The following is a 22,127-nucleotide window of genomic DNA, read 5'->3' on the forward strand; positions in this document are numbered from 1 at the left end:
ATAAATAAACTTGACATTTAAATTTACAATTCGATTTTTTTTTATAAAACATGTACTAAAAATATCGACTATACAGGACATAGCGTGGTTGGAAAATGCTTCTTCCCTCGCGCGGTTTATATTCTCATAAAAGCGTGTTTAACACTACATGTTTGGTACTCAGTAGATATCGTCGCCCATTGTACTTGTGTACACTACCAATCTAAAGTCGGGTTCTATATCTGTCACACCTTTTATTAAAATAATTTAATCCATCATTTGCCTCTTCTTCATTATCTTAAATTAATTAGTTTTGTCATCTTTAGTCCATCTTGGATAAAATGAAGCGACTAATGAATCCCAATTAATTCTCACCTTTTCAAGCTTTATCGAGCCGATATAATTATTTAGCTGAAAAAAATGTTTGTTACAGTTGAATCTCAAAATCAAAATTTTATCATAAATTTGAAATCTTGATCTCGTCTATCGAACCCATATAATTTAAACATTTCAAAAAATTTGCTAAGGTCTTGAAATTTTAATGAGAGAATGTATGTTATAAAAAATATTTATAAATACTCATATAGACATAGGAGTTTTTCATTGGTTCTATTGTACAATGGAAGTCATGCATAAACTACACAATAGTATGTTACGTCCACTTTGGCCATAAAATCTTATTGAATTTTTTTTAATAAGATTTTAACTAAAATACGTCATATCGACGTGGATATCATTTCATCATATCAACTTGCGATCTTCCTAACATATTTTCAATATGAGACTTTGGTTGAATTACCAATAATCCTCTCATCAAATGAAAGACCACAATTTTTCTCATGGTCTGGACTTCCTCTCAATCCAATCCATCGATCCTCGAGGTCACTTTTATCCACCGCGTTAGGAGCGCACGCCTTACACGAAATACTTTGAGCATCGTCTACTTCAATCTCATCACGGATTTACTGGGAGTTCTCACATCGTTCGTTTAAGTATTCGATGATTCCACACACATGACTCGATATCGATCATAGCTCTGATATCACTTGTTATACAATAGAAATAATATATATCCACAATGAAATGATATTGTTCACTCTGAGCATAAACTCCCATGAATTTATTTTTGGACATTATCCAAAATATCTTATACCAATGTATATATCTTCAAATTATAAGCTCATGGTATACATAATGTATTTCCAATATAAGGTTTAGTTGAATTCCAAATAGATTCTCATTTATTTATTTTTCTTTACAAACTTTAAATTTGTTAAAGAAAGTTATAAAAAAAATTAATTGCCACTCATTGAATGGGCTTGACTACCTAACTGATATTGTTCCTAACTAACCTAGCTAGGGGAGGTCAATACACTATATATAAAATTACCTAATTACGCTTATAAGCACGCTTGTATTCCTTGAAATGTATATCAATGGTGGCGTTATATTCACTCTATCCTGTATACATATGATATTTTAAATTTTAATCAATTTGTTGATTATAATATTATCACCGTAATTAAAAAAATTAATCTCTTGGATTTAATGTTGTCTGCATGCATAACCCCGCAAACCAATTATTCATCGGGTTTAATTTTTCTACGCTAATTTTAATTTTAGTGTTGAAAATAAAATTTTTGTTAGTTGTTCCATATCTGTTGGATAAAATATCTGGGAGTTCCATATATGGACTTGGACAATCCTCCCCCCTTGAGCTAGCTTTTAGGGTTGAGTTAGATCCAAGTTTTAATCTTAACATGATATCAGAGCTCATGTTTCATCGCTATGTATTGGAATTTCCATAGTTGAGACACATGTTCTGCCCATAATTGTGTCATTTGTAAACTTCACGCTCCAAATGTTATTCCTGGGCGTGAGAGGAGTGTGTTAGTTGTACCACATCGGTTGGATAAAATATCTTAAAAATTGCATATATGGACTTGGACAATCCACACATTTAAGATAGCTTTTGAGGTTAAATTAGATTTATGTTTCGATCTTAACATATGGTTGAAAATATAGTTTTCCATATGTAAGCAATTACTAGTCCTTTAATGGCAGATAATGAGGCCAGATATACATTTGAATAGTCCATTCAACTAATATATACGTACACACCACATTTATATTTAAAATATTTTATAAAAAATTGTAAAGGAAATATTTTTTTTGAAACAGGAAATTAATATTCTTATATAAATTATTTTATATTGTTTTAAAATTTGAATGGAACATTTTGTACGTTGGTAAGCGTACAGCTTGGTCCATCGAATTTTCTGAATCCCTACAAACCTAAATCCCATGTCCTTCATTTTCTCGATATATTCATTTTTTGAATTAGTTGCAATCTCTTGCTTCCTTTTTCATCAATAGCATTGATCGATAATAACGGTTGGCAATGAAATCAATTAATTGCACCCACAAATCCAAAATATAGATACATTTGCTTCATTTCAAGAGACAAAAGCATAATTAATTAATATTAATTATGTGTTCAGAATTAATCAATTAGTAGATCTATTGTGAGACGGTCTCACAGATCTTTATTCATGAGATGAATCAATCATGCTCATATTTATAATAAAAAGTAAACTTTTGTCATAAAAAATATATTTTTCATCGGTAATCCAAATAGAATATACATCTTATAAAATTGACATATCAAACCGTCTTAAATGAGTTTTTATGTTAATGGTTCTAGTTCCAAATATATAATTCATTGTCTATATTTATTATTTTATCGATTCTTGTACTAATTTATTCTTATTCATTAAATAAATTATCTACTTCCAATGAATTTTGATATCCTATTAAAACGCTCATTAAATAAATATAAGCTAAACGGAGAGAAATTTAATTTTTTAAATAATTTTCTTAATACACATAAAACACACAAATAAACCTATGTATATTGGGAGTAGGTCTCTTATGAGACGGTATCACGGATCTTTATCTTTGAGATAGGTCAACCCTACCGATATTCACAATAAAAAATAATACTCTTAGCATAAAAAGTAATATTTCCGATATTCACAATAAAAAGTAATACTCTTAGCATAAAAAGTAATATTTTTTTATTGATGACCCAAATAAGAGATCCGTCTCACAAAATACAATCTGTGAGACAGTCTCACACAAATTTTTGCAATATATTGGATAGATGGATTATCATCTTGATAAGCGAGAAATCAGTTTTATCTCACATCGAACAAGAGATTTTGTTTAAGAATAAATGTAGGTATTTAAGTTTGGAGGTCGTGTCACGATGAATTAATTACGGTGCAAACTCATGTCTATCATTCTGAAATTACGTAGAAGCGTCACATTTATTTATTTTTTTACAGTTTTGCAAATACAATATCACATTAAAATTGTAGTTTCAAATACATTTTTTTTATGGGGACTCTCAATGTAGCGTGAACTATCTAGGCAAATGAGAAGATAGTTCGAGTAGAACAATACTTTCTACATCCTACACATATATATTTGTTTGATTTTTCTCTATCGGAAAGAGTTTACAACAAATTTCAAATTTTATCTTTATTTAACTACTTTAAAAATAGTTACAAAAAGTTTGTTAATACGAATATATCAGTAAATTAAATAAGAAGAAAAATTGTTTCTAAACGTAAAAACTTAACTAAATTTTTTTAGATAATGGAGAAGTTTTTTTATTATATAATTTAGATGAAAATAATATAAAATAAATTTAAGCGAAACCCTAGATGACAGTAATTTCAAAATACGTTGACCTTTCGCTATTGTATATTATTATTATATATTGATCAAATTATTATTATATCATTACATGAATTCCCTTATATCGCTCTCAATAAAATTCTGAATCTTACATGTTACATCAAAAGTCAAATGATGTATGATTCAAATTCAAAATTTTCAATTATTAAAAAAGAAGAAGAAAATATATAATTTATGGTTTCGGAAATTGTCGGTTCGGTCGACCCTACCCCTACAGGCATTGCCTGCAGGGATCGATCCAACGGCTCGAATCTTTTCGAGCCAATTTTTTTTTTTTTTTACAGGGAGGTGGGCCCGGATCACTCATGTGGAGTGATCCGGGCCGTTCATTGCCCGTGCAGGTCGTGCACGGGTAGGTTGAAACAAACCGAAATTGTCAGTGTTTGTGTCACGTGCTTAGGTTGAATAAGTGACAGTGTCACAATTTAATGAAATAAATTTGCCAGACATGCAATTTCCCTGAAGCTTTCGAATTTGTACCACATTCCTTAATGAAACCACTTGCCAGCAAGGAATCCTGATTTTGTTAAATGGATTGAATAAATAAAACTCAATAAAAAGGCATAGTACTAATACATTTTGAATAAAATTATAAATAATATTTTTTATTATAATATATTACTCGATGGTGATGTGTCACCAATGTGACATATGCAATATAGATCTTTCATCCTCACAAAAGACTAAAAATATCAAAAAAAATTCACGATTACGATAAAAATCGAAAAATACAAATATGCATAACGAAAATAATATATTTTTCTTAAAGTTTTATAATTTTTGGTGCACTAAATTTCTTGATAGCAGCATGTGAATATGCCGAAATTACATCAAAGGTATTTGAATTTTCGTTTATATATGAGCCGGTGCTACGTTTAAAGCTTATAGAGTAGGTCTTTTGTGAGACGGTCTCACGAATCTTTATCTCTGAGACGGGTCAATCCTACCGATATTCACAATAAAAAGTAATACTCTTAACATAAAAAGTAATAATTTTTCAAGGATGACCCAAATAAGAGACCCGTCTCTCAAAATACGTCGACTCATGAGATCGTCTCACACAAATTTTTGCCAAAATTATAAAATGATCTTTATAAATATATAGACTAGATAACATGCGTGTGAAATGTGAATACTGCTTCTTCTTCTTTTTATATGCTTGAAACCTGAATATGCAAGAAATTGGACGTATGGAAAATAATAATAAAAGGGTCACCAAATATACCGTAATTAATGCAGGGCTCTTTGATAAAATAAATAAATAAATAAATTTTGTATTTTGATATTTTTGTCCAAAATTCTTGATAATTAATTGAACATATTAATGTATCACCGGACTTCACATGTAATTATGCACATATATTTTTCATCGTGAATTTTTAAATTATGTATACATTTATATATTTACTAACAAAGTGTCATGATATATAAGTCGTCCACTTTGTTATTTGAAATGTTATTGCGTATTATAGTCAAGAAGCTTCGCCATCAACAAGTCTCAAAATACATTAGTTTGGCTAATCAGAAGCCAGACATTCCCTAAATGTTACTTATGATAAACGATAAAAACACATGCTATTATATAAAGATTTATGTCATAGAAGATGGACGAATAAATCTTTGAAGTTTATTATCATGATACACATGGAAATCACGTTTTTGTTTTTATAATTATCGTGATTATTTTATGAATCATATCGAATAAATATGACAGGTAATCAGGGAAATTATAGCTAATAGTAAATCACATTTATCGTGCAATGCATGAAATTATTGATATATAGAAAAATCATGATATGTATTTTCGTATATTAGCTAAAGCTTTGCGTATGTTATGGATATTACAGTCAATTTGTAACCTTAGTAAGTATTCTAAAATGTGACAAATAGATTTACCAACTAACCATTCGTTTGTGATTAAATTTAATTTCGACAAAATAAAACAATCAGCCACCATTAATTCTATAATAAATTAAATAACAAAAAAACAGATTGTAAAATGGAAAAGATTAAAAAAAAACTTAAAGCGGCTCCCTATCCACCGGCTTTGCTATAAATCCGTCTCTTTTTCTTGGTTTGCCCTGTTTGCACTTCACTGTAAACTTCACTCAAGTTTCCACCTTTCCCACTTTCGCAAAAAAACCCAATCTTCGTTCCTCCGGCAAAGTTTGAGATCAACAACCGAAAGCTTGATTCTTTTCTTCTTTTCCTTGTTGTTAAAGACCCGATCACCTGAGAATGGTTGATGTGGACAGGAGGATGGCCGGGCTGAACGCTTCCCACGTGGCTGGACTCCGCCGTCTATCCGCACGCGCCGCCTCTTCCGCTCCGTCCACGCCGCGCAAAAGCCTCCTATCTTTCTCGTCGTTGGCGGAGAAAGTGATCAGCCATTTGAAGAGCTCGGGTGTTAGAGTCCAAGCTGGTTTATCGGTGTCGGAGTTCGCGTTAGCCGAAGCCGAGTTCGGGTTTGCATTCCCACCGGACCTGAAAGCGGTTCTGTCGTTGGGTTTGCCCGTGGGGACCGGGTTTCCAAACTGGCGGTCATCGGGCTCGGCCAGGCTTCACCTCCGAACCTCCATTGAACTTCCCGTTGCTTCAATCTCTTTCCACATAGCTCGAAATGTTCTATGGTCTAAGTCGTGGGGCCCGCACCCGTCCAACCCGGAGAAGGCCCTGAAAATAGCCCGGAACGCTCTCAAACAAGCCCCGCTTTTGATCCCCGTCTTCAATCGTTGTTACATCCCTTGCAACCCTTGTTTGGCAGGAAACCCTATTTTTTACGTAGATGAGAACAGAATCTTCTGTTGCGGGTTTGATTTGTCAGACTTTTTTGATCGCGAATCCTCTCTCTTCAAACCGAGCCGGGATTCAAGTATTCTATCAAGCCACCGCTCAGGAAGCGAGCTGAACTCAGCTGGATCATCGAGCAGCTTCTCCAGGAGAAGCCTTGACGCAATCTCCGGCGGGCGGACGCCACGGTGGGTGGAGTTCTGGAGCGACGCCGCCGTGGATCGCCGGCAGAGGAACTCTAACTCATCCTCCTCATCCTCATCATCACCCGACAGATACCGCGACATACCAAGATCCGAAATGCCCAAATGGGTCGAAGAATACGTGACCCAAATCGGGTCGGTTTTGAGACAAGGCGGTTGGAAGGAATCCGACGTCTCGGAGATCATTCACGTATCGGCATCCGGGTTCTTCGAAGGCGAGATGGTTATGGTGGATAACGAGGCCGTGTTGGATGCTTTGCTGCTAAAAGCGGATCGGTTATCAGATACGCTCCTGAAATCCGGGTGGAGCTCCGAAGAGGTTTCGGATGCTCTTGGTTTCGATTTCCGACGGGAGAAGGAGAAGAAACCGGTGAAGATGCTGTCTCCTGAGCTGGTCGAGAGGATCGGGAAACTGGCTGTGGCGGTGAAACGGTCGTCGTCGTCCTCAACCGGTTCGCTGTCTTAGTAAACCCGGGGAACATCGAGATTGCCTCGTGTTCCCAGCTAGCTTCGTGCCTCAATTGGATACAAAAATATTTCTTAGGAAGTTGTAAAAAAGTAAGACAAATGGTATATAAATTATGAATATTTTTGGGGGAAAAAAGATAAAAGAAAATGATTACACACTATACGTGTAATATGAAACTAAAAAGATATTATACCGTTACTCCGAATCTGTCTTAAATTCAATGGATTCTCCTCCATTTGATTCAACTGTCTGTTTTACTTTACATTCTGGAATTTTAATTGTGTAAGAATATAGTTTATGTTAGTGTTATTTCTATAAAAAATTTCGCTGATCCATTTTCACACGAATATAAGAGCCACGTGACTGCCCGACTAGTTCAAATACTTCACTTCTTTCTGTTCACAAATTTAGAAGGAATTTTTTTTTGGGAAATGTATAAATAAAACATAATAATATAAAAAATTTACGGAGTGACACAGATATCAAACCAAGGGGCGCACGTGTGCTCAAAAAGACGTAGAATGGGTCCCATATATTTGGGAATGTAAAATAACGTTTTTAAAAAATTATATGGCAATTAATAATAATGAAGATGATAGGTTTTGAGAGTTGGGAGATCGACTGGGACTCGTGAGTGACCTTTCCTCTCCAAATGTCACAAATAAAATTATGTTTCTTGTGAAACGGTCTCATGAATTTTTATCTGTGTGACGGATCAACCCTACCGATATTCTTAATAAAAAATAATACTCTTAGCATAATAAAAAATAATACTTTTGCATGGATGATCCAAATAAAATATCTGTATCACAAAAATACAACACGTGATATCGTCTCACACAAGTTTGTGCTCACAAATAAATGGTGCGTCGAAATAGTCGACACGTTCCACATTCGGGTCCTTAGCCATCCACCTATTTAGTTAATGATTCAACTAACTTAACATTTTTGTACAAGAATTTGGTTGTTTAGATCAAACAATCGAGCTGACATATTGCTCATCCCTATCATCGATGTAACGAAACAAAACTTTTTACAAGACAAAGTTTGGTTCGAGAATTTGTCGAAGCAAATGGAGTAAGGATTATACATAGTTATCTTATTTTTATTTTTCGATTTATTAAAAATTGAGTGAGGATCGAAGCAAAAATTAAATTAATGAATTTGTTAGATGATAAAAGAAAAATTACAAGTGGAAAATGGGTATTGAAAAAGAAATACGAGGGATAAAAAGGCAAATGATAAAAGGCAAATGATATATATATATATATATATATATATATATATATATTCTTTTGAGAGGAGATAGGAGTTGACAGACAGGAAATAAAGAGAAGCCACTATGTTATCCACATTCGAGTGGGAAACCTGACACCTAATTCTTGACGTCTTAACCTTCAAGAGACACAACAACGAGGTGGGTGCTGTTTGCTCCTCCCTAACTTCAACTTTTGTCGCATTTATTATATTTCTTGTCTTTTCTATCGGTGAACAATTCTATGTTATTACTAATACACACAAAATAACAATTTGTCTTGTGATATATAGAAATTCATATCGACCATTCCTATAAAAACATAAGCAAATTAGTCCATAATGGGATCAGTCAGTATATAACATAACCATAGGAATCCCATCACCATGGCTCAAGACAGTCATCATATGATCTCACGGGTCATATTATTATTTAAGACAACAAAACATGTAGAAGAGGATGATTAGGTCAATCAATACCTTCTCTTGATGAGACGAACAAAAATAACACAAACGTTTTAGACCAAAAATGAATTACAAACATATGTATTCACGTATTATGTGGTTTGTTTTTCAAAATGCTGAGTATCATTGCCACAAATTAACTCCATCGAATCCTACATTTTAATTTGAAGTGTTCATGTTCTTAACAAGTTAGAACTAAGTCACATGACATTTATTCGTACTAAAACAAAATACCAGTTGCATGACAGGAAGATATGGGAGGTGCCCCTCTGCTGCCCGTAACGGTGGCGATTTCATCACTTGTCCGCCGCAGGCGAGGCACATTTATGTATGTGAAACGAGATTGTATGTGTATGGCGAGACAATGAAACATCTACAGATTTATGATAAGCTTAATTATAATACTATAATTTTATATGTGGTTCATGCAATGTATTTATAGGGAGGAGGGGCCACTCTTGATATCTTATTTTATTTGGAAATTTGGATGGTGACTACACCTGCACTGCACATCTAATTTAAGTGCAGACTTATTGCAAACTGCTGGTGTATTATTAAATAATATTTATTTTGAGGAAATTAAATAATATTTTTTAAAAAATAATTCTGTTTATAGATGTAGTGTCCCATCCATCCCCAGTCCATTGTCCTTTTTCCCTTCGTTTCTGGCTAATTATTTGGTGGAAGATTTGAATCATGTTGGTTGGCCTTTTGATCCATTGTCAATTAAGGAAATCTATGGTATTTTGGATTTGTATCAAGATATTAATAGTTAAAAATTTTAAAGTAACAAAAAAATAAGATATATAATTTACTCCAAACTATATTACAAAAGAAATCCATGTGTGGCCAGTTGCTGAAATTTTGTCGAGATATTAAATAGTTTGAAGTTTTTAAGTAACAAAAAATTAAATAACATTTTTAAATTTTAAATTTAACTTGTCATTGATCTCTATGACTTACATTTTCTAAAAATAATTAATATCTTCATCAAACAAGTTACGAAATATTTCATTTTCAATATGAAACCAACAAGCACAGCTCCAATAACGAACTCTCGAACTTTTTGATTTAGCTCGAATGATGTTCTTCGAGTGTTTATTACAACTATCTAATTCGAGGTATTCTGTACGTGCTCCAAAACACAGTCTCAATCTGAATTTGCCTCCGAATTATTTCGTTGCATCATGCATAAAATGTGCTGGAGAATGAATTTGAATATGTAACTAATAGAGTTTGATAATTAAAATTCAAATCGAAACAATGGAATGTGAATTGTAATTATAAAACAAGCTAAATTTGATTGCAAAATTGTTCATTTTGTGGGTTTAAGGGAGAAAAAATAGAGGTTTCAATTTCAAATTCAATCTAGTAGAAATCAGGAAAGCTGAGATTTGCTTAACTCCATAATTTGTCCTTTTTTTTTCCCGATAACAATTGGAGCCATTTCCATGTATAATTAGAGCGTAGAAATATTACAATTACATGTCACGACTCCTATCCCAAAATGCAGCAGCATGACACCGTTCAATTGCCACCAATTAAAATTCTATACAAGTTTCCCTATAATTCAATCTCCTTCCGTGGTCTCACTTTGAATCCTATACAGCTTGCAGAACTTCAGTTTCATCTGTTTTCTTTGCGATTTTTGGTGGAAGCTTTAAAACCTTTACGCGAAATACGGCCTGCAATTGCTTCCATACAAAACGTCAATGAGACGAAAACCAAGGGCCGTTCAAGAACATAAAGTATCAAGATTCAGTTAAAGCCTAAAGGATGATGTAAAATTAAACAAGACGACGGCCCAAAAAGAGGGACAGTGTATCGTGCTCTTTCTACGTTTTTTGCAACATAGTAAGGGATGAGAATTGAGAAACTAGGTAATGATGTAAAAACTCTGACCTTCTTATCAGACCCGAATTCAATCACATCCGTAGGATGAAAACGAGTAGGGACATTGGGTGACACACGATATCGCCTGTCCTCGTTGCTGTAAAATTTCATTCAGTTAGTATGCAGATTCATGTCACATCATGTGTATAGAAGTGGGAAAAATGCATTCCAAGACATACTCAGATATCCAGGTGCCATATTCACTCCTTAAGTCAGTTACGAAGAAGGCTCCATCTTTATAGCTTATTCGAGCATGTGTTTTGGAAACCTGAAGTATCGCAATTGAAGGAAAAAATGAAACTTCCGGAAGATTATAAAAGGTAAATGAGTATTCAGTGAACTTGCCTGAGGTGAAGGTATACATACTGATACCCCAGCAAAATTTGGGTGGTGTACATTCCTACGCTTGAAAAGGGTATGCTATAAGTATCACAGTCTGATATAAACATGCAAGGAAATGAATCACACGGTTTCTTTCATAAGCTGTAGACGAAAAGGCATACCCAATAACATACGGATTCTTCTCATCTCGGCTTAGAATGATGGTATCAGTTGCAGCGGTTGAATCTTCAATGGAAAATAGAAACCAACTATACACGACAGGGCAACAGTTGAGCAAATTGATAAAGGAATAGTACCTCGTCCACATTGAAATGTTTGGGGAATGGGTCTATAAAGATGTAAAAAAAGAATTTTTCTAGCATTTGGATGAATGCAAGATAATTGCCCGCAGAACCCATGAGTGCGATGCGTGACAAAATGAAGAAAGTATTCTCTTCATAAATTTAAGGTTATGGTATACTCACTCTGCATCCAGAGCTCGCTCTAGAGCATCATCATCTGTAAACCATCTTCGTAACTGGTCACTGGCCTTCACGTGTAATAGATATGACACATTAGTCACCTGGTCATCATACCATAATCATAGAACACAAAGTGCAATTTTATTCCAAGTTTATTGGCTTACTTTATCAGAAAGTCTGCACTGCAGCGTTCTTCCTTCAAGTTTTGAACTGAAAGCCATACAATTCATTCATTATATTCAACATTCTCTCCACATCACGAAAAGTCCAAATATAAATTGTCGATTTTTCGTGCGTGTACACGCGCGCACACATGTTTTTCTATCACACTTGGTGCAAATAAAGGTTACACTGCTTAGACTTCATGTTTTTCAACATCTAAGTGCTTCCAACCAAATTCATATAAAACATCCTCGGTTCCAATACATCTCATAAAAAAATTAAAATCTTGTAACACACACTTATTCAATCCATCGGTGGAAACCAAAATCATACCCAATATATTGACAAATAAAGGAAAATAAGATCTCACCCATTACCACCAAGAACCCAACTCAACATTAAAGGCATAGCAATGTCGACAAAAAATCTCCCACCAACTCTTCCTGGATGTGGTATTCTAAATTTTGTCAGGAACTACAAAACAAAATACCGACTTTCATCAACTTCTAAAATTTCTGGACCATACCCGGATATTCTCAATCTTCTCATGCATTAAAGTCACATTCTTACCGACAGCGGACCGAGTCCAACACCAATGTATGCTTTGTAAGTTGTTGCCATAATTGCAGCCATCCTTGCTAGTCCATGAATGACTGCAACTCTTATTTTTCGAGCATTCTCGTATCTGAAGAAAGCCAACAAATGCTTTGAAGTTTTGGTGGGTGATCTCATGAAAATTTAACCAGCCTTTTGGAGACAGCAGTAAGGGAAACAAATACATTACACCTTTTCAAAGCAGAGGTTATATCCATTGGCCTACTAGACTCGATACTTTCTTTCCATACTTTATCAAGCTCCAGTGATAGTTGATATCCATCCTGAATTCATAACATATTATTTCAATATTATCGCCTTTTAGTTCAAAATCAGAACAGATTCGTGATCAGGAAATAAATTCAATATCCATGCACATGATGGATTTATTAAATATACATATTTTTAGTGGTCCACGGTCTTAACGGTTTAAACAGTTCTATAATCAAATAAAGGCAGTGTGTAACTGAAGAAAATTGTAGTGAAGTTCAGAAAAAGAACTGCTCAAAATACATCATACCTCAATGGCCATGCATCCCCCTTGACCCAAGTTTGGTTGCATGGCATGGACAGAATCACCGAGTAACGTGACACGGCCCTTTCCCCATGTTAAGGCTGGGGTCCGGTCATATATATCACGACGGAGAATTGCATCATCATCCGTGGTGAGTAATAGATCTATGACATTATCACACCAACCTCCAAACAATTTCAGTAGCCTCTCCTTTTTACCTAAAGATCAAGAGAATCACTCCTTTTAAGGATGAAACTTCATCCTAGCTGTACACCTCAAATAATTTAAATTTATCATGGCATCGATAAGTATCCTTCTTTCAAGGCAGTATTTATGCCATAAAATCAGAATTCGGTTATAAATAAAATTAACAGTTGACTATCATTCATCTTTCCACTCAGGTGTCACATACATCCCAGACTGGATAAGCTCTGTGAACTATATACTAGAAGGTTTTTCCCAGTGAAATTGCCTGGCCGGAGTCAACTGAAGAGAAACAAATATCAAATCAGTAAGGGGTAAAGCTGGAGATTGTTTACCTCCGACATCTACACCACCTGGCGGTTCATTATGAAACGCATACCATTGCATCTTTCCTCCCCCAACATCTGAAGAAACAAAGTACTGTTTGTGGCCCAGGAATACTCGGTACCTGTAAGAGAATTGCAAACTTAGTAAGTGGCCTTACTCAATATCATAGACAAGGAAATGTTACACACATTGGAACGAGGATAGACAACATACCCAACCGTCTCTATATCAGCAGGAATAAAATCTGCTATTCCGGTGTAACAAGTGTACCCTGAGTATATAGCTTCACTTGGGCCAAACAGAGTTTTCCTCACCTGTGTTAGCATTAATAGTGATACCAGAATCACGAGCAGAAGAATTCAGAGTCAAATTTCAATATTTCATGATTCATTTTTTTATTCTTTGTTTTTTTGCTCTACTTTCAGTTTTTGGTCGAGCGATACTGTATCACATCATCATTATCATCAAAGCACATTCTCGTTAGTTGCGGGATTGACTACATGGATATTAGTTCTCCAAACTAAGCGATTTTCTCATATGTCAATCTCTTAAACCAAGATCTAATATATGCTCCTTAAGACCTTTATCCAAGTTTTTAATGGATAATCGGAATCGTATCACGTATATAAAATAAAAAGTACCTTTGACCGTATCCCATCAGCACCAACAAGAAGATCACCCTCATAACACTGCCCATTTTCAAGCTTCACAGTAACCTGAATTTGTGCAACCCATTAGTCGTATCAAAGCAGACACAGGATCAACATTAATTTTTTTGGGATACGTTAGGCCGTGGAGCGCTTAATAGACCTAGAACATATACAATAACGATGGATTTTCATTCGGATTTGCATTGGGATCTAGCAAGCTACTAAACCAGTGAAGAAAGGTGTAACTTGAGACTACCTTTTCACCGTCATCTTTGAAGTCCACTACATTGCTTTCATTAATAATAATATCTGAGCCAACTGCATAGGCAAGAATTTGTTGCAAAGTCATGCGGCTAATGACTCTGGTGACGGGAAGTCCCCGCTCCGCTGCGGGAGTGAACGTGTCGAACTTGACGTACCTGATTATAAACAGTATCATTTTATGCACTTAAATCACATAAAATGGGAAAAGAAAAGTCACATCTTCCTTTCGCAAACCAAGATAACAAAAATAACTGCTGCATCGACGACCCCTCCCTCCCCTTTCCATATAGTATAATATATAATTAAGGAAACTAAACTGATTCCTCGAGTAAGAATTCTCCATCATTTACAGATTAACCAAGAAAAAAGAGAAGCACTAGATAGCATAATCAAGGAAAAAAATATGGTGATAGGGTAAGGCAAAAAACATGGATTCGTGTTATATATATGAAAGGACGAGATATTGATAACAATACTACAAAGCCATAACCATTAAGGGAGGGCACTTTAGAATTTATAACTGCAAGATTCATTTTCGGTATTTCTGCTACCATCCAAACATACAACAATACAACGCTTAATGAGGAACATCCAGACAGAGATTGCACAAGCATGATATACCACGGATACAAAGGCAACACTTTGAGCAGAAACAGGGCGAGGAGGGAAGCACTCAAAACCACAAAAAAAGTAGAATTTTTTTTCCATGACTTAGAGTTCATCATCCTCGCCTTCTAACCCCAATTATCAGTCCTTAGCAGTACGAAAGTACTTTATAGTTCTATTGGACACTTGAAGCATTCTACTCATCCATGAAAACACGAAAAAGACCAGCACGAAATGTTTGGAAGGAATTAGCATGGTTTCAGATACTAACCAAGTGAGGTTTTAATTTTTACAAAAAAATTGCATTTATTTTCGGAGCTGCTTCTATACCCTTTGTTAATTAATTCAAAGCCAAGCCCCGCCAAACACCGTTTTAAACCGCGGGTGAATCACATATTTGGCAGATAATATCCTTCTAAGCGACAACTCAGCACAACTAAATCTAGAAACCTACCAATTACCAGAGATCCCATCCACCAAACCGTTAATTCGATCACCGGTGATGCAGCCGGCGCTCATTATTTCCTCGGCGACATCCATATCTATAGCCTCCAAAGCAGCCAATGCATTGCTCTGTATCTGAATTGGCCCTCTATACTGCCCCTCCCCTCTGATAGCACTCAAATCCCTCTCGAACACCACCACGTCAAACCCCCGCTTTTTAGCAGCCAAAGCCAGAACCAGCCCACCAATCCCGCCGCCAGCCACCAGAATCCTCAGCTTCTTCACCGTGTCTTTCGAGACTCCACCGCTAACAGAAGCCTCACACTCTGGGACTTCCGCTACAGCAGCCTTCACTTTCGTTTGTTTCCTGTGGTGCCCATTTTCTTGGTAACTCAAGTAGGATTTCTGGCCCGGAAAAGCGCAGATTTCTGCTGGGATATCTTTGAATACCAGAGATGGGGAATGGGTTCTTGAAAACAGCGATGTAGATGGATTGATTGAGTGATAGAGTACAGCTGAAGTCATCTTTCTAGAACTAGGCAAACATACCGAAAAAAATTCAGTGTATCAGTATTAAAGCACCAGTCTTTTTTGGTAAAACACAGAAATTTCAAGAATTGAATGAAGAAGCAGAACCAATAAAAACTGGTGTGGTATTCGCAACCTTCTATCCTCGAAATTCGATTAGCTCGAAAAGAAATTTGGAGGATATATAGTGAGAGCGACGGTGACGGTTTTTTGTGGTGGGGCTCTAAGAAATCTGAGCCAATCCCGTCATAGCAGAAGAAGCAACGGTGGAGATTTCATGGCAATGCCATGTTGCCCAGCTCACTTCACGCCTGGGTGGAAGGATGAGTAGGATGGCTACAAAAACATCAAAATTATTTTTTTTAATTAATTGTTGATTAAATCACAAATTGGTATACCAATTTTTGTGATTGATCTAATAGATACCCAATTCCAATTAATTTCTAATTATAAAAGTTTGTGTATTAATTTGTCATTTAAAAATAACTCATATATCAAATTATTTTTTACTCCATAATAAAATGTAACCTAAATTTTTACTTTAGATTAATTTATGAAGGAATAAAGCTTTCTTGAGTATTATTCCACTCAAATTTAAAAAATCATCTCGATTCAAATCCTTACCATACAACTTATAAGTCATGTCAATAAATTTATTGACATCAAAATTAGTCGTTTAATGTCCTAACTCTACTTCTATTCTCTTCAATTCTTAATACTCATAAAAATAAGTCGATTTTGAGACGGACTTTAACCCAACTGGTCTAATTTGTATAGAGGTTTGTATCGATGTGTGTTCGAGTTCAATAGTGATAAAAATAATGGTCGGGTTTTGAAAATAGTTACCTTAAAAAAACTTCTTGTATGTAGACAAGTTGAATCTATCTCAAATTTAACCGTCACACCATTCAAATAGTGCCACGTACGCCTCTAGCGACCAATCGATGAACTTTCAAGTATCCCTATTAAAAAAAGTGTATCTGTGGTCAAAGCCTAAACGATAGCAATATTTCCTATCATGGTCCAATCATGTCCATAAAAATTAAGATTTTTTTTCAGAGAAGGAAAATAATTTTGTTTTTTATATATAAAAAAATGGACTCTACAAGTTTCTAACAAGTTCTAAATATTGTTACCATATATTATAATTTTATTTTTTAGATGTTAGAAAATTATAATAATTGAATAGTGCTTTTCTGGTGGCGACAATTGACCGGGACCAACATAATTTCATCGTTTTCTTTAATTTTCTTGCTTCAATCGTTTCATATAGTTGATAATTTCATGACAATTGATATCCATAATTACAGAAGTAACTGGATAAAATTATTATAAGCCTACAAAAAATGGGGATGTATATATAATTGAAGAGAATTTTTGACTATATAAATACAAATTTAAGCTCTAAAATTACGCTACAAAGATATTCAAGACTTTTAGTACAAGCTCGAATAATTCGATATGTTCACTAATTGAACTCGAACGTTCAAAATTTAAATACAGTAGAACTCAACTGTTGGCCCATGTTATATATCTGGAAACATTGAAATCCCATTGATTCGTGGAAAAGGCTCATGTCAAAAGTCCGGATATACATTTAGACATAGTTTGGTACATATGATAGGATAAACATGTGATATATAATATAAGGATAAGTTAAGAATAAATAAGATGTAGGATATTATATTTAATGTTTGGTATGATTTTAATAAGAATGATTAAATTTATATATTAGATTGTAATGACAAAATTAACCTTATCATAATAAATTTTATAATTTCAAAGTTGTTGCTTGAGTTCATATTTTTTCTGTTTATACGCCGATAGTGCTTGCATGATTTATTTATTTTTACCTAATTTTATATATTATATAATATGATAATTGAGCCTTTGATTTTGTGAATCAAGTCAAATATCAATTTTTAAGGTTAATCGAGTGATACTAATAATTTTATTGATATTTATAAAAATTATTTATATAATTATCTCGAATTCGTTTATATAATTATCATATTATATAATATATAAAAATAAATAAAAATATTTATTTGATTTTAATTTATACCTACTAGCATAGATTTATAAAAATCATTTATAAATTGAGGGCAATTAAGTCATTTATATTGTATTTTATCATTAAATTAAAATTATCACACCTTCTAAAAAATTATTTATCAAAGGCCCATGATAATATCATGAGCTTTTTAAAAAAATATCAAACATGAGATAAAGAAGATTATTTATTAATCTCTCCCTTATTACACGTACCAAACTATTTCTTAGTTTACGTAATGCCCAAATTTATTAGGCCCAATGGAATGAAGAAGTTTTTCTGCACAAAAAGAAAGTAGGGGAAGACCGAGGAAAAATAAGGTAAAACTAGGAAGTCAATATGATAAATGAAATTTGGGATAGTTTTGTCAGTCATATGTATTTTAGTTTCAAAATAATTTGGATTGTGTATAAAACTCTCGTTTTCCCGATTTAGGGATGACAATGAGTCATGTTCGAATTCGATCTCGTATTAAATTTTTTTCGCTAAGATGAGTTTAGACCTGGTTAAGCAAGTCCGAGAACAGCCCTAAAATTTGATGGACCATACCCACCATTCTATATGTATATAAATATGTCAAAACGAGCTGACGGAGCGGGTCAGTCCGCTATTTTGACGGACCTCTAAATGACCAACCCAGCCCAACCTACCTTGGCCCCACAGTTAGGCGGGCCGACCCACTTATTTTTTTTAAAAAATGCTACACAATATCACAATAAACATAGAATAAATATATATTTCAGTTAAATAATTTCATAAAATAATTTAAAACATTGAAATAAGAAATTAAGAAAGCATACAACATAATCCATAAAAGGTAAAGTGCTTAAATCAAACATGAAGAAGTTAAACAAATACTATAAAATCAATTTTCATTATATTCCATTCAATTTTGATCTTCATCATTAATACAGAGATTCAGATTTTACCAGAGTGAGTGATGGAGGCGCATGAGAAAAATAAGAAAGAAATAATATAAGAGAGTGATGGAGACGCATGAAACTTATTCAAATTTTTATATAAAACTTAAAAATATAAAATTATACCCTAATTTTTCGGGTCAGCCCGCCCCGTTTAGGTCCGTCACGTCTTGGCCCGCAACCCAAACGGGCTCTACTCGTTTGATCCGCCTCCAAACGGTCTGCTATTTTACCAACTCAACCCGCTCAATTTTTATAGCGGGACGAACCAGCCCGACGGACCTGACCAAATTTGACAACTCTATATGTATATATAATATAAATATATAAGTATACATATACATGTACGTATATATGGTTAAGAATATTTGTACATTTTTATTTATTGAAGCATGTATATCTTAATATCTAATTTTAACTCATAATATTTTAGTATTGAAATAGTTTTATTTTATAATGATATGTTTTAAAATTTAAATATATAATTATAATTTTTTTTGTTATAAATCAATATATTTTAACTTATGATGATATTTTTTTCTAAATATTATTAACATAAATTTGGAAAGTAAATTTAATGATTTATTAATTTTTTTAAAAAAATTATTGTATAATGATTAAATTTTAAAAAAAGTATATAATTTTTAGCGGGTCTAAGTCTGATTGGAATCACTAGATTTTCATGATGGGGGTAGGTGTCGGTTTCGGGGAACCACTCCATATCTGTCTCATTATCATCTCTATTCTCGTCTAATTTTGTGTGATTTATGTGCTAAGATATCATCGAATCAACTAAATCAAACTTATTTCAAGTATTTTGAGCGTAGCTCACAAAGAGGCAAAATCAAGCATTAATTTGTTTTATGGAACATATTTTAGATGATAACTATCAAATTTTCTTTATCCGCAACAAAAAAATTGAAAATAAGTTATATTTTGCCAATCATAAAAATATATTTAAGTTTCTACCAACCTGTTTTAATAGCATTTGACGAGGAAAAAATATTCAATTATCATATTTTGAAATATCAGTTGAATTGATATAATATGCGTTACTGACCAATTCGAGATTGATTGATCTTTAAAGTATTATATTTTCACGATTTCTCAATAAAAATGAGTTTGTAATCAACAAAAGCTACGCAGCATTTGTCCTTAAAATTACATATAATAAAATCCATCACTTCAAATGATGGCAACAACCTTAATTTCTCCAAATAGTTTCCTTTTCAATGAATACATTTCATTTTATTCCCATCTCAAGTCCACCCATACATGATTTGCAAAGATTCTCAAAATTTTATTGGTTGGCAATTGTACACTGTCTACGTATGCATTAGATATGCAAGAATTGGGCACACATAATTAAATAGTTTGACGAAGACACGTTGTATGACCGAGCGCTTGCCGCTTTACCAAAAGTTACAGCTAGTGTTAATGGTGCAACTCAAATTTTTTAAACCGCACAACAGCTCAAGCATCATAGTTCGACCGCTCTACCAAGTAGGGACAATTATTGCACTCAACACGCATTTAGTTTTTTTAAGTTTTTTATTTAATTCAATAGCATAATGTATAAAAAGTTTATAATGCCTATTAAATTCAATCAAATATAATTAGGAACTAGCATAGTTGCCAATATAATCCAAAGTCTGTAACCGAAGAGTCCCTGTATTTGCATGTATTGTCACATGGGATTGCAATTTGAACGCAGACAACCTTGTCCCTCTCCCATGTCTTGAGCCAAATCAACTGCTCTATGTGGCAACACATAATGCCAGAACAATCCTCGTACTTCCAGAGCAATTAAATGCTCATACAGAGATAAAACCTCTTGAAAATTCACGTCTCATTTATGCTTAGAATCGATCCTCGGTTGTCAAAAACCTCTTGTTTTTGATGACATGATCACGGAGGAAATATACTAGGTTCGAATATATATTGGTTAATCCAAGATTTTCGGGTAGAAAAGATATTGGATGGACGAGACGTGTCAATGGAATTAGGAGCTCGGATTTTCTAAGAATAATTTTTATTTTTTGTTTAAAGATATTATGAAATTGGATTTTGATTTGAAAATTAATTCTATGTATTTTAAAAACATTGTTTTGGTTTTATCAAACTTTTATCAGATTAAGATAAAAATATAAAAAAATATATCATGGAGTGTAAGCAAAGGAGCATGTGACACTTTATAATGAATTTTTTGATAATCTTATATGAAAATGTAAATTAGTCTAATTTCTATTTTTACAATAATTTTTTTGATAATTTTATATGAAAATGTAAACCAGTCTAATTTCTATATTTTAAGGTATAGTTTGGTACACTGGATAAGAGAGAGGTTGATAAATAATCATCTTTATCCCACGATTGATATCTTTTTAGAAAGCCCATGATAATATCATGGGTCCGTGATAAATAATTTTATACAAAGATAAATTATCACTTTATAAGATGTGATAATTTTAATTTAATGATAAAAAACACCACAAATGACTTAATTGTCATCAATATATAATCAAGTTCTAAATTAATATCACTAGATGATAATTATATAAATGATTTTTATAAATATCTACTAGTAGGTAGAAATTAAAATCGAATAAATATTTTTATTTATTTATATATAATAATTATATAAATGTACTCGAGATAATTATATAAATGATTTTTATAAATTTCAATAAAATTATTAGTATTAATAGATTAACTTTAAAAATTGATATTTGACCTGACTCACAAAATCAAGAGCTCAATTATAATATTATATAATATGTAAAATTAGGTAAAAATAAATAAATAATGTAAGCACTGTCGGCGCATGAACATATAAGAAATATGAACTCAAGCAACAACTTTGAAATTATAAAATTTATTATGATAATGTTAATTGTGGGGACCCGGACGCTAATCAATTCTTAATCGTCATCAGGATCAATTTACTAATTAAGTAATTAGGGTCATAAAATTTTTTTCTTTTTAATGCGGAATGTAGTGAAATCAAACTAATATACAACTTAGTATAAAATAAAGTACAAGTCCTGTACCATCTACAAAGCAGTAAAAACTAAGGTTCAACATCTAAATATCAAGTGTCACAACCCTATATACATCAAAGCCCGAATTCTCCACTCTATCACGATCTCTCCTCATCTTCTGGACCCTGATCCTGTCCCACCTGTTGTCATGTACACATACAAACAAGACAACAGCCGGATAACTCCGGTGAGAATAAAATCT

General features: G+C 33.4%; 2 protein-coding genes and 1 long non-coding RNA gene across 3 annotated transcripts; 2 read left to right on the forward strand and 1 right to left on the reverse strand.

The window, feature by feature from the left end:
* The first annotated feature begins 5,770 nt into the window (after nt 1–5,770).
* On the forward strand, nt 5,771–7,437 carry LOC142515758 (uncharacterized). Its single transcript, XM_075619817.1, has one exon. It carries the CDS (start codon nt 5,980–5,982, stop codon nt 7,198–7,200), a length of 1,221 nt encoding a protein of 406 aa, XP_075475932.1. The 5' UTR covers nt 5,771–5,979; the 3' UTR covers nt 7,201–7,437.
* Nucleotides 7,438–10,298: 2,861 nt separating this feature from the next.
* Nucleotides 10,299–16,078, reverse strand: LOC142555516 (zeaxanthin epoxidase, chloroplastic-like). The gene is made up of 16 exons (XM_075666453.1): nt 15,394–16,078; nt 14,326–14,488; nt 14,061–14,135; nt 13,633–13,733; nt 13,428–13,540; nt 12,895–13,106; nt 12,567–12,658; nt 12,351–12,465; nt 12,151–12,254; nt 11,783–11,828; nt 11,622–11,686; nt 11,319–11,405; nt 11,161–11,215; nt 10,995–11,083; nt 10,825–10,912; nt 10,299–10,607 (listed from the first exon to the last, which is right to left on the reverse strand). Exons 1-16 carry the CDS (start codon nt 15,906–15,908, stop codon nt 10,524–10,526), a joined length of 2,004 nt encoding a protein of 667 aa, XP_075522568.1. The 5' UTR covers nt 15,909–16,078; the 3' UTR covers nt 10,299–10,523.
* LOC142555592 (uncharacterized) lies at nt 10,952–11,216 on the forward strand. Its single transcript, XR_012822443.1, has 2 exons — nt 10,952–11,088; nt 11,166–11,216. It is a non-coding gene; the product is annotated as an uncharacterized LOC142555592 (long non-coding RNA).
* Nucleotides 16,079–22,127: the final 6,049 nt, after the last annotated feature.

This window comes from Primulina tabacum, chromosome 1 (assembly GCF_025594145.1).
Source record: "Primulina tabacum isolate GXHZ01 chromosome 1, ASM2559414v2, whole genome shotgun sequence".
In the NCBI taxonomy this organism is placed as follows: Eukaryota; Viridiplantae; Streptophyta; class Magnoliopsida; order Lamiales; family Gesneriaceae; genus Primulina; species Primulina tabacum.